At 40.7% G+C, this 20056-nt stretch overlaps 1 protein-coding gene and 1 non-coding gene across 2 annotated transcripts; both read left to right on the top strand.

Annotated features, from left to right (window-relative positions):
- Positions 1-489: 489 nt before the first annotated feature.
- On the top strand, positions 490-2178 carry LOC117731188 (G-protein coupled receptor 22-like). The gene has a single exon (XM_034533366.1). It carries the CDS (start codon positions 490-492, stop codon positions 2176-2178), a length of 1689 nt encoding a protein of 562 aa, XP_034389257.1.
- Positions 2179-6712: 4534 nt separating this feature from the next.
- Positions 6713-6785, top strand: trnaf-gaa. Its single transcript has one exon. It is a non-coding gene; the product is annotated as a tRNA-Phe (tRNA).
- Positions 6786-20056: the final 13271 nt, after the last annotated feature.

Raw genomic sequence — 20056 nt, 5'->3', positions numbered from 1 at the left:
CCTGATTAATGCACTCATACTTGGAAATGCACCCCAAGAGACGTTCTACTCTAATTCTTTTCTGAACTCTTACCATTGTCTATACGAAGCATGTTGTTGTCTAACTACTTGAGCCCAGTGAGGCATCATGGGTCATCAGCATCAGCTTGAACTGCAACCCACGACTCTAATCGCCCGCCAAGATCCCTTTCACCTTGTTGTGTCAACTCTTAGCTCCTCTCCACTTGTCATTTCTGACAAGTTTGACTTGTACTTGCTGTACAGTGTTATTTTTGAGTAAATATGAGACAAGCTGACTGATAACTGCTTGATCTTCCTCTGTCATCTCTCTGTCTTTCTATTCTTTTCTATTCTTTCACAGAATCAACCACAGATCCGACCATCATTATCCTCATCACTGTCTCGTTTGAGTCAGAAGAAACAGAAAGACAGAGAATGGTCTGGCGTGGCGGCCGCTGTTGCTATGTGTGAGGGAGTGCTGTGGCGTCAATGGAGACCGAAGGCTATCGTGACCTCCTGGAGACCAGCGATGGTCAGGGGGTAGGCCTGCTGGATGGAGGGGGTGAGGTGGGGCTGGAGGAGGGCTGGAGCACACCTTACCCCCTGGGCTTCCAGGTGTCTTTGACCACTGTGCTGATGCTGGAGCTGGTGTTGGGCTTCAGCAGCAATCTGACTGTACTTGTGCTCTACTGTGCTCAGTCCAACCTGGTGGATTCAGTCAGCAACCTGGTCACAGTCAACCTCCATGTGCTGGACATACTCGTCTGTCTGCTGTGTCTGCCACTGACTGTGGCTGTGATCCTGCTCCCAGCTAATGAAAGTGGAGTCGGCAGCCTGGCCACGCTTTGCTGCTTTCATGAGGCCTGTGTCACGTTCACCAGTGTGGCCACAGCAGTCAATGTGCTCGTGATCAGTTTGGACCGATACGACATCTCAGTGCGTCCAGCCAGTCGTCTACTGACAACCAGGAGAGCTGCACTGCTCCTGGCAGCAGTGTGGGCCGTGTCTTTGGCTGTCTTCTTCCTGCCCTTCCTTGAGGGGGATTTCTTCTCTTCGGGGGTTGAGGACAATAAGGATGAGGAGTCAAGAGTGCAGAACAATGACTCAGAGTTCACCACTGGATTGACCCCCATTTTTTCCTCCATCTCTCCTTCCGCCTTACCCTCAACTCATCCTTCCTCCCCAACACACCACCTGACTCCAGTATGGCAGAACAGGACGCTGCTGTGCGTAGGAGGGCAGGGGTATTACACAGGCCTGGCTATGTATTATCACTTGTTACTCCAAGTGCCATGCTTCTTCATCGCTGTGGTCGTCATGTTGTTCACCTACTCCAAGATCCTGCAGGCCCTCAACATTCGAATAGGCTCCCACTTGATGAGGAGTAAGCGTGCAAAGGACTCCACCTGCAGGATACGCTGCAGGAGGCAGAAGAAGAAAGACCTGAGCCTGCCCACAGAGGTAGTGTCCTCCAACCAGAACCAGAATCTCACCAATCCACCTCTCATTCCTTCCCTCACACCTACACCAACATCACCCCCACCACTCCCCTCTATGCCACAGGCGATGTCTGACAGTGGAGTAACAGTCACTACTGTCAGTACTGCTGCCACCACCCCCATCGCCACCACACCGGCCACCCCTGCTTCTCCAATCCCAGCTTCAGCCTCAACCCAGACCCACGCCACCTCACCACTGCCTGCATCCACCATGGGTGTACAGGCCTCGGTTTCTGCCATCATCGCCTTGAGGCGGGCAGTGCGCAGGCACAGGGATCGCCGAGAGCGTCAACGCCGTGTCCTCAAAATGTCCCTGCTCATCATATCCACCTTCCTGGGCTGCTGGGCCCCTCTGTCTGCAGTCAATGTTCTGATCCTGTGTATGGGTCCAAGCGACAGCCTGGTGCGGCTGCGCCTCTGCTTCTTGGCAATGGCTTATGGAACCACTATATTTCATCCTCTGCTTTATGCTTTCACCAGGCAGAAGCTGCGCCGTGCCCTCAAAACACGTGTGAAGAAAAGGGTAGTGTCCCTTCTGCAGGTGGACCCAGCTCCTAGCGGGGGGACAGTTATTCATAACTCCTGGGTAGAGGGGGGAGGCCAGAGGAAGACTCGCAAGCCACGAGTGGAGGCCAGTGAAGGCACTGATCGGTGCCTCACAGAGGCAGTGAGGGAATGAGGCTCCAGTGTGTTTGCATGAGTGTGTGTATGTGTGTGTGTGTGTGTGTGTGTGTGTGTGTGTGAATTTGAAGAATTGTATGTATCTTACCAATTTGCTAGAGATGGTATGGTACATGGCATGTGTATATTTGTGCATGGGTGTGAGAAAAAACAGTTAGTTTACAAAGGTCAGGACAAATCCCATGACCATGCAGATGTGGAGACAGGTGAGTCCTGGGCTTTAATTAGAGCCTTCTTTCTGCTCTCCTTACACACGTTGTCATTAGTCCACTTTCTGAGGGACAAGGTGGCCACTGTTTCTCCATGACAACACTGGCCAAGCATACACCATAGCCATGTATACTGAACATAATAGTGTGCAGTTGTATAGGATAAGGGTTAGACAACAGGAAATGCATACATTACTCCTCCTGCGTGCACTTTCAACTTGCATGTGCATGTACATATGCCACACACACACACACACACACTGATCTATATTTAGTCATTATCTGTGAAAGCACACCAATATCTACCTGCACTGATATTCTCAGTGAGAAAAATATTAATGGACTATATTTCTCTTTATTTCCCTCATTTGTTCATGCCTTAATTGAGTTATTAATATATTATTGTGGTGCTGAATGTCCTGCTGTATGTTTACAACAATGTATCAGAGTTAAAGTGCACATACTGTATATGGTATAGCAAATTAATAGCGGGTAAATACAAGCATTCAGAAGTTTACAAGCTCATATGAAACTACCAGGAAATTGCAAAAATCAAAAGATTTAATTTGCAGTAAGCACCATATTTTAGAAGAATGTGTGTAAGTTAAAGCTAAAAGGCATGAATTATTTATTATTTGTTGAAATAAGTTCTATGAGTAAAAGTCAGGATGACGTAAGCGAGGCTGTGGGATTGTGTTTGTATGTTTACATGTGGGCATGTATACATGTGTCTTTGTGTGTGTGGTTGCGTAAATGAATAAAAGGAGCGTGCGTGTTTTGTGATTATGTGCAATAAATTCTGAGAAAAGCAATGACCCCTAGGATGTGAACAAAGAGAATGTGAACACAGCATTGTTGGTTTTCTACTTATGGTTTAGATTATTGGGGGAAGAGAGAAGAAAGGGGACTTAATCAACTGATTAACTGAAAGAGGCCACTGGGCATAATGTAAAAGCAGAATACTTGGAGCAATTTGAACTACACAGGCTACTGTATTACTACTGAAATTGTATCACTTCAGTTTTAAAGTGGATATCAAAGGGCAACATTTTGTGGAAACTTAAATAAAACTGTCTTTAGTCACAGCAGGTAAACTAGCTTCTTATACCGGAGAAATCCCAACATGTGAAACCTGACATGGGACATCTCCTCGTGTTCGCTGCTTGTTGCTCTGGAGGGCGGAGCCACTGCTTTTGGACAGTACTGTGAATCACTGCGGAGGCAAAAAGGCCTCCGTCAGCTTCTGGACTAAGTCCTGGACATGTTTCACTATATCTGTGTCTCTCTTTCTCCTCAGGGCTTCATGTTTCATTTCACAATGTGCTGGACATAAAACAATAAACCAGCCCTCAATCAGCTGTTGTATAATGGGTGTTACAGTAGATTTATGTCAGTAAGTAGATAGAGTACACTTTAAACTTTATATGGGCTCTTGGAGAGCTCCTTTGGGATTGGGGATATCTCCTTCATCCTCACACCTTTTACAATATTTGTGAGCCAGACAAAAGACCATAATTATTGTGTATTCATGTAAATTTTTCAGGGATGTAAATATTGAAGTGTCTGTTTTGGGTTTTAGTCAAAGAAAATAGTTTTTCTTTTTGTCACAATCATCTGCCGGACAGAAAATCAGCCATTGTGATAAACTCTGAGTGAGTTGGAAAGCTACTAACGAGAAGATACATGTACGTGTATGTGTGTTAATACTATATGTGTGTACACTGTACTGTACATTTATGACCATATGTATAGAGAAATATTAGTATTGTATAAGATTTATATTACGTGTTTATTGTATAGAACAGAACAGAATCTGTATTAAAAAGATGATCTATCTAAGAACTGATCCATCTCAGTGTCAGTTGATGCACATATTATGTTCAATGTACACTATTCAATTGGTTGCCAATTTTCAAACATAATATTTTAACTGTCAAGAATTTTTTTTTTTTTTTACACATGTCTACATAGATGCATTTGTATTTGCTCAGATACTAGAAGGAATATGTAAATGATGTCTTCTTTTTTCATGAGCTTTTAGATTCAAACCTAAATAGGAAAGCGAGAACTGAAGTAATACAGTGATAGAAATTGTGTTTATTTAAAAGAAATGTCTTGTTTTCAATTTAACAAACAATCACCTTTATATGTAATGACATCTCTTAACGTTAGACTCTTTAAGAATTCTGAAAAAATCCAATCTGAATTTGAAAGAAGGAAAAATGACACTTGTTCTCTTATATTCTTGTCCTTTTAAACAAAGTTGCATCACTAGCTACTAGCCCTAGCTGCAGCTGTATATCTACAGTCTGTAACTGCTTGGATTGATCTCAGGGTAACTTGAGAAATGCTCCATCCGACTTCTCCTGGACCTCACTGTTCGAGTCTGTCACTCCTTTTTCCAGCTGCTCCTCTCTTTCTACATCTCCTATTTCTACTCCCCGTCTCTCTGATCCCTAAATTTAGAAACTCCGCCCCAGATACTTGCAGTATTTAGTGCAGACTGTGATGAACCCTCACTGGGATGTGACAACTGTGCTAATCACCAGTGCTGATGAAGATGTTGTTAGTCAGGTAAGCATCTGTCGAGGCTGCTCAATCTCTTGATGTTGACATTTTTTTAAATTTTTTTTATAAGAACAAAACTGTCTGCTCATGCGTATGTTTGTGTGTTGCCTTAATGATTTTAGCAGTGATTCAACACCATAGATTCCTCCATTCTGCTTGATAATCTCATCAGTCACCTCCTCTTTCAAACCCTTGTTTCCTCCCTTGGTTCTCCTTCTCTTTATTACGTCGGCCTGGATCTCTCTCATCTCTTATCCACACTCAAGCCTTCCAGAACAAAGCGAGGAAAAGCTGCAGTGTCGGCGAAGGAAGGAAAGTCACCTTGGGGGATGACAGAGGAACAAAATGAGAGAGAGAGAGAGAAAGAGAGAGAGGCAGTATTGAGTGGAGATTAAGGAGGGAAAGACAGAAGGAAGGAAGGCATAGAAGCTGGCATCAGGACATCATATGACTAATAAAGAGAAAATACTGCATCACTGCAGAGCCTAAAATAGAAAAACAAACAATGATAAGATTAGCCAGCTTTACTGTTTTCTTACAATATTGCACCTGCCCATCATGTTTGGGCGTCATCCAATATACATAGCCAACAACTAAGTATTTATAGTCTCCACCCTCTTTGTGATTTCTGGCAAAACATTAGTCAATAGTGAGTCTGAGCCCAGTAATAGGAATAAAGAACAATAGACTGACAGAGCTTTGACAGGACCTAGTGTAGCTGCTGGTCCAGTTCTTGCAGAGGCCTTCTGATTTGACCAATATGTAATAGATGTTATTATTATCTGATGCTGAGATGTTATTTGATTCAGTTCTGACAATGTTGAGGAGTACTATGTGTATAGTGAGATGTGACTGTTTATAACAGAACTAACAGAACATTAATTAAATATATTCTATATAAGATAGAACATAAAGGGTGGTGGTCATTTCAGATATTTGTGTTACATCACGTCGTCCTGTGAAAGAGGTTAACGGTGAATAATATCAAACACACTCTTTATCTGCCAACAAGCGTTTTATGGTCACCAATGTCGCCATCATGTGTTCAAACTTTAGCTAGGACAAATTTAGCGTCAGTTGAAGGTAGTGTTAACTTAAATGGAACATTTGGTGTTTCTCCACTGGCGTTTCTGTTTGTCCTTTTTTATTCGAACGCCAGGGTCCTGAAGCATTAGTTGGATATTATTATATCCAATTGATAATAATAATAATAATAATAATAATAATAATAATAATAATAATAATAATAATAATAATAATAATGTAACGGACTGAGCGACATGTTATGTTAAGTTGTTCTAGATAAGAAGATTGGTTATTGCAATTACTGAGTTCAAGAGGTCTGTGAGGGTCTCATGACCTGTGTAGCTGTGAAACCTGTCAATCATCCTAGCTACCTATGGGGGGGGGGACACGTAATAAGCAAGATAACGTCTCGTAGCTTTCCTGAGCAAGAGTCGCTACAATAATAATACATTGTATTTATATAGCGGATGTGTTTGGGGAGAGAGTTTCAGAGGGAGGGGACATCTATGGAGAAGACTCCGTCATCCCATGAATGGCTAAGAAACCGTTGCCAGTCACGATAGTCCACACTCATTTTAGGTGCATCGTTACCTGTGTAGCTAGCTAGGTACGGCTTGCAAGATTGGTGTTAGCTGTCGATAGAAAACACGTCCAAAGATAGAAAAAGATAGAAAAAGACGTGTGTGAAACTGGTATATATATTATAAAAAGCCTGTGAATTGAATGTGTGCCGAAATAGCTCAGTTGGGAGAGCGTTAGACTGAAGATCTAAAGGTCCCTGGTTCGATCCCGGGTTTCGGCATCATACATTTTTTTTATTACCAGTCAAGCCATTTTCAAACAAAGTAAGCATGTGTCATTGCTAATTTCCACACCTGATAGAAATGCGTGGGGGAATATTATTTGTCAATGTAAACTGTTTAAAACTGTTTAATCATGGTTAAGCGATTTAAAAAAAGTATATCTAATTGTATGGGTTTTACATTTTAAAAAAATGTAAAATGTGAAGCAACAATGCAAACAGAACAACAGAAATAGTAGGATTAAAAGTACAGCATTTTCCTCCAAAACGTGGTTAAAATCAAATAAAACGCAGGGAATACTCAAATAATGTTAAAGAACCTCGTGCATGGACTTAAATACTACATAAATAAATGACCTTCTCACTTGCTTCCTCTGTCAAATATTTGGATTTATAGTTCACAATTTATTGTTTAAAGTCTACAACATTTGGCCTGGTACTACATTTAGAAAGTGTGTTATGCATTCCGGACCAGGAAGTACGTCAGCGGCACATTGAGTGCGTATAGTCAAAAGAAAGTCAGTTCACATGAACTTTCACCAGGGGGCAATGTTGTTCAATACGTTAATGAATTTGACCGCTTCATTTAAATTCAGCAGTCTGCAGTTCATCTCGGGGTATCCATGTACTCGATATACAAATTAATACAAGTGCAAGAACAGAAAATCAATGTCCTTGAGATGGGGTTTAGTGGAGTAGTAACAGAAGCACAAATCTGATCAAGAAATGCAGTTTAAGAGTTACTGTAATATCTGTGTTTAGTTTCAGGAGCTATATTTTGAATGTTGAATTTATAACCTGTATTAAACATCACATGGTGACATTGTGTGTGTTGTCACTTGTTCGTTACATACACTATAAAATATATTAAATTATGTTGCAAAATATATATATATATATATACATATATATATATATATATATATATATATATATATATATATATATATATATGTATATATATATTTAAACATAGTGTTCGTACTATTACTCAAACTTTCAACCATCTTGCCTGAGGGAAAAGTGTAACAATACTGGGTTTTCAGCATCTTAAGGCATTTATTTAGACCCACCTTATTCCGTTTATTGAGACCAATGTAGAATGGGGGATGTGTTCCATGGTGCTGTCATACATAAGTTCCTCACTCAGTATATAAAGTGCAAAAGTATAACTGCTTCGACCAATCAAATTGTTGCACTCGGACACAATATAACATCCTGTATGTATGTATGCACTATTCTACCATGTGAATTGTACACAATCATTTCTCCTGTGATAACTTTCCAGAGCTGTACACCCACACTCAAGAGAGAAAACGTGTGCTGTGCTTTAATGATTTGAAAACTTGCAACTGGACACCTCGGTTTATATTTCACATCCTACACTATAGTGACTTGCCCACGCCAATGCAGCCCTGTTGTCCCATCACCTTGTTATTGGTTACAGGCAACAGTTGTATTGAAATTCATTGACTCACATGACTGTAATCAGAGCTCATAGAGATGTCACAGTGTGAATAATCTGCATAGGTGCTCATACTGTATGAAAATAGTCATAGTCCTCCCCCAGTGAGTGAAAGTGAGTGTATTATCACTGTATACAGAGCTCAAATGAAGGCAAACATATTTCTAAATAGCTGCACAGTAACCAAAACCAAACTGTATTAGCTTGCCATAATATTCCTTGTTAGCAGCAACCTGACACTTCTATTTACCTATTTACTCCTTTACTCATTACTTAAATACATAAGTGTTGATTTTACACCCTGACTAGTGTTATAATTGGTCTCATGAATCCGGTATATTCATCAAAGAACCAAAGTAATTTACTTTCTGCAACTCAAACTACACGTTAGTTTCAGTGGAAAGGCTCTGGGACCTTGTCACCCTCTTACTGCCTGCTCTCCACCTATTATGCATGTCTGTTCATTTTGACCTTTGTACACAGTAAATCGTATCTATCTCTGATGTCTATTCACCATCATTAATCTTTCGCGATTTCACTTCTTCCCAGACCTGTGTCTTTAATAATAATAATAATGCATTTCATTTATATAGCGCTTTTCATAATACTCAAAGACACTTCACATAATTAAAACATCCTAAAAGCTAAAAATAAATAAATAAGAATAGCTAAAATACAGGTAAAACAAATAAAACAAATAAATAGGGACTTTGAGTCGCTCGGACCCTGATAAGAAAACAAAAACAAACAAAACAAACAATCACACATTAAAAGCAGTTCTGAACAGGTGGGTTTTGATTTGCGATTTGAATGAGGAAAGATCAGTGCAGTCTCGGATGAGTTTGGGGAGAGAGTTCCAGAGGGAGGGGGCAGATATGGAGAAGGCTCTTTCACCCCACGTCCGGTGCTTGGTCCTATGTGGGATGGACAGGAGATCGGCATCAGAGGAGCGGAGCTGACGGGATGGAGTGTGGTGGTGGAGCAGGTCGGTGAGGTAGGAGGGGGCCTGATTATGGAGGGCTTTGTGAGTGAGGAGAAGGATTTTGTATTGGATCCGTTGTGGGACGGGGAGCCAGTGAAGGCTCTGGAGAACAGGGGTGATGTGATCACGGGAACGGGAGTGGGTGAGCAGGCGAGCAGCAGAGTTCTGGATGTATTGGAGTTTGTTTAGGATTTTGGAAGATGTGCCATAAAAAATACTATTGCAATAGTCAATTCTGGAGGTGATGAAGGCATGGGTTAAAGTTTCAGCAGCAGATGAGGAAAGTGATGGGCGGAGACAGGCAATGTTTTTTAGGTGGAAGAAGGAGGTTCTGGTGATTTGTTTGATGTGATGTTCAAATGAGAGGTTGCTGTCAAACATGACTCCGAGGTTGCGGATGTGAGGGGAGGGAGACAGAGTGGAGTTGTCAATGGTGAGGCAGAAGTTGTGACTGGTTTTGGTGAGAGATTTGGGGCCGATGATGATCATATCCGATTTATCACAGTTGAGTTTGAGAAAGTTGGTTTGCATCCATGATTTAATGTCAGTGAGGCAGTTGGTCAGAGTGGAGTGAGTAGTAGTGGTAATGGCTTTTGTGGAGATGTAGAGCTGGACATCATCAGCGTAGCAGTGGAAGAGGAGAGCGTGATGACGTATGATGTTTCCAAGAGGGAGCAGGTAGAGGATGAACAGAAGAGGACCAATCACCGAACCCTGGGGGACGCCCTGAGACAGAGGAGCAGTGGAGGAGGTGCAGTTGTTGATGCTGATAAATCGTTGTCTGTTTGTTAGATATGATTTGAGCCAGGAGAGAGCAGTTCCGGTGATATTGAGGGACGATTCTTTGCCTGTGAGAGTCCCCCAGTCAAGATACCACTCCTTAGTTTATGTATGCACACCGTTCACAGGGAGGACGGAGCCCGATGCACTCCAACAATGTCGCAGGCCGAGTTTATTTTGTGAGTGTGGTTCAGGTTACTTTATTTGTTTGTGTAGGTAAATTGGGTTCGCAATAAGAGGTATCCATCATTTGTTGAGGAAGCAGACAGAGAGGGTGTGTTTGAACTTGTCTTTGACTTCTATACTTAAATATCATAACTATTTTTTTTCTAATAAGATAAAAAGTTAAGAAACTTTGGATTTTATTTCTTTGTGTTTGTCTATGTTTTTTTGTATTCCTGAAACGTGTCTAATTAATAATGCAACACAATTGTTATCTGTCAGAAAACATGTTAAAGTAGTATGCTGTAAACATGTTTGTTTTGCGCAGATTGAATGCTGACGAGCAAGTCTCAAGTGTTAATAATTTGCAAACGTGCAGGTGTTCAGCAGGAAAAAGACACAGAAAATGTTTTAGGTCTATATTATCTGTACAAACCAAAGTAATAACTCCTCACATGTAACTGTAGTTGTATTATGTCACAGACTGTGACAAATGGTACATGGTTGCAAATGTCTGGCAATTATTCCAAACCATGATATTTTTAAACAACCCAGAGAAGCATGACAAAATGCACTCTTACCTGTAATTATGATACTGTTGCATTGACAACTGAAGATCAAGTCATGTGATCTTGGTCATTGCATCAACTAGTGTACTGGCTAAATTGACTAAAAATTCAGTGGTGGGATTCACCAGTTTCCTGTAATTATGACTCTTTGTGGTCAGGCAGAGAAAGGGGGACTTTTTGCATGTGTGTGTGCGCGTATGTGTGTGTGTGTGTGTGTGTGTGTATGTGTGTGTGTGTGTGTGTGTGTGTGTGTGTGTGTGAGAGAGAGAGAGATAATAGTTATCTTGTTTAGGACTTGCAAGGTTTTGAGTCTATTATCTTATATTCCATTGGGATTACACATCTACCCAGTAACATTCCCACAATGCAATGCTCCTCTTCACTCTTTATAGAGTACACTGAGAGTTCATTATACAGGGGAATGAGTGAACGAGGAAATTATTTCAGACGCAGTTTTTTTCAAAGCAGACATTTTACATGTTGTAGCAGGTAAAGCACAGGTGCAACTAATATGAATTAGTGATATATTAATTAACGCTCCAGCTCAGCTTCATTTACAGCGAAATGTAAGTGTCCCAGTAAGTGGTGCCAATGATCCAGCCTGTAACTGTTATTAATTTCCCCCTATGCCATGCAAAAGGCCTATTGTGTTCACTCATTTCAGCCTTTGGGTCCTCTGCTTGTCCAATGTCGTGATTAATTAACAGGAAGATGTTGTTGACTCAGCAGTGATGTTGAGTTTGCGCGTCAGCACTATAGAGAGAGAACAGGATGGGTGCTTTTGTTTCGCTGTACAGATACTCAAAACAGGCCCACTTCCTGTATATACTCAGCCCCCTCCCAAGTTCACTTCCTCTTCTTAGACCTCAGATTGCACTCTTATAGCCTTCCGTCACGTGACCATTGAACTCTGGTAGGAATCAAGTTTACTGTCACCCCAGAGTTATTTTAGATTTGAATCTTCACTCCATCTTGGAAACATGTATTTTAGAACAACGAGACAAGTTATATCAGAGTGACTTGTTTTGTTTATGCGGTTTGACCTGAAGAACAAAAAGCGGATTCATTTCCTTGCCAATTTCCTCATGCCTATGTTGATTTGCCATTGCTAATGAGAGCTTGCTCTAATTATCCAGATTGTTAAACAGTGCATGCTTTAGTAGCCAAACACTAGTGTAAAGTTTGAGCAATTATACCTTTGCACGGTATATAAAAAGACAGGTAGATCTTTAATTCAGGAATTTAGTTAGTGTCATATTTTGCCTTTTCTTGATTTGACTCAAGCAGTATTCCTGTACCATTTCTTACTGTGCAAAAAAAAGTAAGTTTGGTTTGTTTTTAAAAAACTTAAAGCACTGTGAAATGTAACAGTTTGTACATTTGGTCCACTGTTAAAATACTTGTTTCTTCCATCTTGTCTGTTATATATTCTACTCATTTGGAATAAGAAGAATATAACACCCAAAAGATTGTCGGTGTTATATTCTACTTATTGTCTCTATGCAGAATGCAGGTATATCAGGACAAAACAATCTCTTGATTGTTCCTTTTCATTTCACTTGAAGGAACTCATTTCAATCAAGTTATTAGAGTGCAGTTCTTTCCATTATTTCAGCATTTGACCTGTGTCTTTGGAAATGTGACCAATATTTCTAAGCTATGTAATTGATGTAGAACACAGCAGGAACATCAGTGTATTCGGGACTGCAATTACAGATTAGCTCAAATGTTTTTTGTTATATTATATTCAAGTTCAGTTTGTGTTTAGTTGTCCTCTAATTTATTCTATAAACTCCTCCCGGATGAAAGCAGTGAGCTGACACACCTCTGGAAAGCTGGGAAGTTTGGTCTGAACCTTTTCTTGTATGTTAGCCAGTAGGTCTAGCTCCTGTCAGCTTCTGTTTCAAACTGGAAAATGTTAGTTCATAAAGATGTGCTCTGGTCTCTTTCCAGGTGTTGATGGACAGCAGTGTAATGTGATCCCCTGAGACACTGAGGAGGACTTTCCGTACGAGGACTTCTAAATGAGGGTAAGAATTCCCATTGACCAGTACATTGGAAAGTTTATATTTATAGCATGGGAGTGAAGCTTTAAAGGGTGCTGGCCTTAGCGGTTTCAGCAACGTGTTGGGGGTTACTATTGCATTGACCCCTGGATCAACATGTTCCTCCTGTTGCTCAGATCAGGAGGACACATAGTGTTGCAGTGTGTATTTGCACATCTTTATGCATCAAAAATACAATTGTTTTCCAAGCCCTCATACTACTACTAACAAACTGATAGAACATAGATAAATGGTTATTGATTCCCATAAGTCCTCTGATGATAGGGAACCTTGTCCAGCCAAGCCCGATGATACTCACAGAGACATGGGTGTCATCTGTTAAACACCTGTGGCCAGCAAGGACTCTCTGGCAGAGTTTGGCATTACCTTTGCCAGGTGACAATAAGTGCGGTAGGACTGTCAGCTCAGCAGATATGAAGTTTTGTAAACACCATGTGAAGCAACCCCATTATTGCAAGCCTACCAATCATCCTCCTCATTGTGTGTGTTTATGTAGCATAATGTCATGTATTCCCTGGCCCTGCCCGCTGTTTACATAGATCAGATCGCTTTTCGAGCCAGGGGAAGAAGGAGAAAGTTGGCTCAGTTACGTTTGGCTAAGTTTGCCATTAATTATCTGATGACACTGCAGACAGTGATACATGCAAAGAAACACAGCAACAGGCAATAGACTGCAATACTTCATCAATTCCTTATGTCCCCCTGAAAACATTGTTTGATTTGATGCTTCTATTTTTAAAATGGCAAAACATAAACTCCAACCAGTAAAAATCCTGCTCCTAGTAACATTTTGACTGTGGACTAGCTCTTGATCCACCGTCTTTGAAATGAATATCCTATAGAAATTATGCCCCAACTAGCTTGATAATTGTCACACACTCAAGGTCCTCTCGTCTGTTGCACGTGTTGGAACATAGTTGAGGTCCGTGTGAGATGAGATCATCATCGTCGTCTATTCTTACCATTTCACTCGGGAGCCTCAAAAACAGTCCATTGGGTCGGTATTATTATCTCTCTGAACTCATTCCATCTTTCTCTGACAGACGCATATACCCGGGCATATTGATACGCAAGGTGCTCCGCAGTGTTAAGTGGCCTGCTGCATCCATTGAGCCGTCACATCGTCAGAGGTGGCCTGGTGTAAGATGACCATGTCCAGAACACAAGGTGACGGGGTTCAGATGATTAGGTGAAAAGCTCAGGCACTGAGGAGCCCTGACAAAGAGACACGTACTATCATGTAACACCTGCGGCCCCACGGCTACTCTGCCAGCCTGTGGGCTGCTTGCAATTTAAACATTTGAACACATTTGGAGCTACTCACAGGTAGAAGCAGCATACTCCATGTATATATTTATAGTTTTAAGTAAATTTGCTCCTACTAACATTATATCCTTTAGCAGGAAAATCTGTTGAAAAAATGAATGGATGGAGAACATATATTTACAGGAATAAGTCTGGAGCATTCTCAGATGTCTGTGTACAATATAGGGTGAACATTTGATATGTATATAGAATAAATAGACATACAGAAACACAGCACAACTTGAACATGATACAGTGTCCTTCGTAATAAGTGTGCTTCTTGTAATAAAAAAAATACAACTTTATAGACACACCAGACTTTACTAGAAGCATCTATAGAAGTGATCAGACCTATATTTAAATTATATTTAATGTGTCTGATTTAAATGATGTAATTTCACAAATTACAGCTTGAGCAGATTTAGTAAAAATATCAACATATAACATGTCCAGACAGATACAAACAAATTATACTTGTATAACATGTCTTACTTTATACAGAAATTCAGTATATTGTATTTCGTCTAAAGTTTAATTTGATACGTTTAAGTTTTATATTATAATGTCATTCAGAAGAACCATTATAACAATATCCCCTGAAGAATATGCCGGCACAGAAGAATTAATGTCACGTAATAGGGCTCCTGTGGGAACAGATTCCCATGAACCCACCTAGAGCTCACAGTGAAGACAATGAGGAGGCAGATAGCATGTGACAGGGGTCCCATGCTGAATTCAAACCCAGTTTATCACATTCTAATGTGATAGACTCTTAAATAGCTCTTGTCTGTGCATACCACTGAAGCACAAAAGGTGTCCTATTATTGCCATTCATCATCATTCACCATTAGACAGCTTTACATATCTTTCGCATAATTATCCTATTCAAAGAACCTTGCTCCCTCCACTGTAGAAATAAATAATACATATTACTCAGCCACTGCAAGAGCTCTGTCTCATTCTCTTCCCTCAAGCCAGTTCTGTAAAGAATCAAAGTTCTTCCTCAGAGTGTTCGTCATGCAGCTCTACCCTGCAGCCGTTTATCGGTTTCCCTAAATCTTATGTAATCAGAAGATCTCTGTGTGTGCAGCACATGTCAACAGTTCTTTGCTTGTGCTTACGTTCGCTCGTTGTGGTGATGCTTTCAGGGGTTCTAGGTCAGCTTAGCTCTGCTGACACGCCGGCTCACCACAGAAGATAAATGGTTGTTGGGGCTGTGTACACACATACACACACACACACACACACACACACACACACACATTGAGGTTTTTAGTGTATTCAAAAGTCAGGAGACGTTGAGTGCTGGCTTTGGCTGGTAACAGGATATCTGACATCTCACTTTTCACTTCAGTCATATGCAGGAGAGACGTCAGGGAATTAATTATCTGTGGATCTGAAGTCATTGGGGAGGAAGGTGTGGCATGGAGAGAACGGAGATGGAAGAGATACTGATGTAAAGATTGGAAAGGGGAGATGGAGTCCTGCATGTGTAAATATCCCAACTTCTGCTGATCTGTCTGCCTTTGAGTACTTGATACAACGTGTTGTCCAAGCATGTCGGAAAGCAAAGTGTTGATGCCTGAACCAAACGCTGACATTTGAAGGCGAGGTCATAAGCTGACCACCATAGAAAGGGGCGAGATGTGAGATTGTTTAAATATGAAGATTACTGTGCACATTTTCAGCCTGTCTCTCTTTGGAAGGCATTCACAGTGTTGCACTCATTTGTTCACATGAAATGTGAAATAAATCGATTCTCTACAATTCTTTTTTTAAAGAGTCTGATTAAGACATTTTCATCTCCACACACCAGGTCAATCGCTGCATGCAGTGGGCGTGAATGTCGGATTGTAGGTTTTGGAAAGGTGTGGGTGGGCGAGGGGGTTTAGATGTTGTTTGACTATCGAAATAGCCCTTTGGTCAGAGTCTACCAGTATGTTTATAGGGTGAACAAATTCTGGCTGCCTTTATATACTGTATGTTCTACAAATCTATCACTTGCTTCAGGTCATTGCCTTCATGATCAGGAGTGTAATATCCATATGTGGGCATTATGTAATATTCTTGTGTATATCTTATTCCTCAAGGATTATTTTATGCATTCACAGTATTATTCACAGTATTTCCAACAGGCTTTAGGGCAGTATGTGAGTTCACTCACATAACTTATGAGGTGTATTATTTGAGTGTAAGAATCAGAATCAGAATCAGAATCAGAAACTTTTAATAGCCAAGTAGGTTTACACCTACAAGGAACTTAACGTGGTGGGTGGTGCAACATAGGACATCAGACATAACAAGCAACAAAATGCAGACGAGACATAGAATAAAATAAAATGTCAAATGTCAAATGTACAGTGTAAGATAAAGTGCAATTATAAAGTGTAATTGCACTTGGGTGGAAAATGTTCACAGAGATGTATGGAAAATAAGTGATTGCCAACTCTTACAGGTTCTGTCTCAACTCCCCCTTGGCTATATTTAAGCTGTTCTCGTTAACAGCAAATGTGTCCTCTTCTCCTCTGGCACAGACTGTAATTTACCTCTTTTTCTCTCCTACGAAAGGGCCGGGCTGTTTTTAGCCTCATCTCTGAAGGTTACTTTTACCATCCCTCCCTCCATCTTACAACACCAAAGAAGATTTCTGGCTCTTGATTTTGTTTAGTTATTGGCAGAACTCCTCTTTAAAGCACCCAACAGAGAGAATAGGTGGGAAATATGGATTACGCTAGAAAATACTCCTGAATTCTCATCTGCCTCACTTCATTGTCTCGCACCAGTACAGCTCGTGCTGGTATAATTCACTTTTTTCCTTAAGCCCTGCCACCTTTGTGTTCCTGACAGCACGAGGCAAACGGACGTACATTGAGAGTTTATGTTGACATGTCTTTTCAAAGAGTAAGCCAATCTCTTTTCTGGCAGTGCCTTCTGTCTGCTGCCACAGGGTTCTCACCCAGTCTGTGTTCTCAGAGGAGAGGGCCAAATGTGCAGTTAGATGACTTTCCAGCCACGGCCCCTTCTATTTCACCCCGTCTCTTCATTGTTCAATCTGTCGTCCTTTTGTTCCAAACCTTTCTTGATCTCTGGGATTTACCGCTGGTAGTGGTGGTGGGCTCTGGGGTCAGGGTTATGTAACCCTGATTATTTCATGGGACTAATTGACTTAGACAGGCTGAAACTACAGTACATGGGCCAGAGTTTCAGCTAGATTCCTGAAGAGATGGTTTGAGGAAAGATTGCATTTCATATTAAAAACTATAGGAACTGTGTTTAAGAGAGTGCTTTAGATAGATAGATAGATAGATAGATAGATAGATAGATAGATAGATAGATAGATAGATAGATAGATAGATAGATAGATAGATAGATAGATAGATAGAAAGATACTTTATACATCCGCAGGGGGAACTGTCTTTATTTTTTCCTTACAAATGATTAACCTATTAACAATATTTTAATTGGGTAGGCTAACTGCAACCCTTCTAGACCTTCCTACGCTGCTCATTTGATGCAGTTTCCTTTGACGGTGTCCCTTGGCTTTTGCATACAAGATGACACGGACAGATGAATGGCACCTGTGGCAGTGGCCTACTCAGGCCGAGGTCCCAGGACCCTTGGGATTCCCTTGGGATTCCCTCTGTCACCAAGAATTACTGGGTCTATTTTCTTTTGGCACCAGAAAGTGACAGAAAGAGTGGAACAGATGATAGGGGGATCAAGGGAGGAGTGGCTGAGGTTTCTCACATGCATATCCATGCTGGTTGTTGTTTGTTACCCTGGATATATCTCATATAAGTCAAACCTGCTTTATTAATGGGTTGGCCATCACCTCGTACCCCATTCCCTCATATATTCACAGGCTGGGCATCAGAATCAGAATCAGAATCAGAATCAGGTTTTATTGGCCAAGTAAGTTTGCACAAACAAGGAATTTGACTTGGTAAGGTGACTCTCAGTGTGCTTACACAAAATATACAACACAATACACAATACAATACAATACAGTATACAAATATACAAAATAATACAAATATACAACACAATACAATACGATACAATACAAACAAACAGTGCAATGGACTAAGGAGTTTAAGAAGTATGTACAGGCGGAATGGCTATATACAGTGGCTGTGGAATGTTGCACAGCAGTAGTGCAAGAAGAAGTGGAGAGTGCGAGAAGTGCAGGGATTTAAAATATATAAATATATATATATATATATGTATATATATGCTACAGTGGTGTTATTTGTTCAGTAGTGAGACGGCGAGGGGGAAGGTCATTACACTCAAATCTCCAATATCATTTTGAGTCCATTTTAAATGGTCAATTTCATGTTGCAGATTTCACAAAATACAATCACTGTATTTTCAGTTATTTTTCTAAATAAGTGAAACTCAGTGAAAAGAAATCAACCAGTAGGGTTTTACCAGGATAAAGACTCTGTGTCTCTCTGTAGATTAGTCAAATCCAATTACCTGCATGACCCATTCAAACACTGCATATTATGTATTGTTTGTCATCAAAGTAAAGTGTTATTTGCAGTTAAATTAAGTTAAGCTGTATACAATTATACAGAGGGTGTATACGTCCTACGGAGGTGACTGGAGATGAGAGGTAAATGCTATTATGTCCTGCATGCACATCACCGGTGACGCAGGACAATAACCTATGGTGTATCCTCCCCTTCCCTCTCGCTCTTCAACATTTACGACGTCATCATACTCACGCTGTCCCGACACATTGCATTACTAAACCTGCCCAGTCATTTACCCACAAAATGACCTCAAACCGCTGCCATTGCCACAAAGGTCCTTTGCTGCGCAGTCGTCACAATCACAGAATGGCATTAACACGTTTACAATCACCTCCCCCACTTTCACACCACAAATGCTGCAATGTGACTGTGGCATGACTGTTTTCCTGTCGGGACATTTGTCAGACAAATGTCCGTAACAACCAATCTATCGACTGCTGAGAATACAGATCCACCACCTGCACTCTGTATTTCATGTTATATAAGTAATCCGTATATTCTCGCATTACCTGTGCTTACAGGATAGTCATGTCCCTGTGGAGATGGGGCCACAGTTTATTGGAATATAGGGAATAATGTAAATAAACAAAAAAATAAACATGGCGATTTCTAAGCTGATCCCATGTCACCAGTGAGACTAACAGTAAGGGAAGGTGGCAATTATGTAATACAATACTGCATTTGGCTGGACAAATAAAAAAATAGGCAAATCCATGATTAATGCCCCCAATGACTTCTCATTCGTTAATTTATTCCCTTAAATGTACAGACGTTTATTACTTTTTTATATTTTATATTGTTTTTTCACACTCCATTTAGTAAGCAAAACGCCATTTCAGGTAGCTGACATTTCTACTGTATCTATATTTTGAAAGCATTTATTTCATGCATTTCTCAATTCTTGATACCATTAGGGCTTTGGCAACACTAGTGTGCTAATGCTAATAGAAATGCCAATTCAGCCATTTGGTTCTGATTAATTATATTTGAAAAATAATTAGTAAATCAACAAAAGATTCTGCACCATTTAGTATGATCCACTTTGATATAACTTGTATACATCCACCTCCTCAGTATGTTTTGGGGGCTCTCCATCTCAGCTGCATCTGTGTCTTTATGTCTGTCTGGTATCTTTGCACTGAATTTATTGGGTTTCATCACAATGGTTCAGGTTATTTTGTGGTGTGTGTTAAGTAGTGTTCACCCTTTATCCTGCCTCCTTCCTTTTCATCCTCCTTTAAACTGTCACACACTGCAGCGCTGGCTGTGCTCGGAAAATTCCACACTGCAGCAAAGAGAGCGGTGGCAGCAGAGAGAGAGAGAGAGAGAAAGAAAGAAAGAGAGAGAGAGAGAGATGCGGATTGGATGAAGGAGGGAAGGGATTTGAATATGCTCCAAAGAAAC

Source organism: Cyclopterus lumpus, chromosome 5 (assembly GCF_009769545.1).
Source record: "Cyclopterus lumpus isolate fCycLum1 chromosome 5, fCycLum1.pri, whole genome shotgun sequence".
Classification (NCBI taxonomy): Eukaryota; Metazoa; Chordata; class Actinopteri; order Perciformes; family Cyclopteridae; genus Cyclopterus; species Cyclopterus lumpus.
This window is presented reverse-complemented; position numbering and strand designations above follow the sequence as displayed.

Excerpts from the sequence above, each read along its gene's own strand:
- LOC117731188 (XM_034533366.1), top strand. The coding sequence starts at position 490 with ATGGAGACCGAAGGCTATCGTGACCTCCTGGAGACCAGCGATGGTCAG.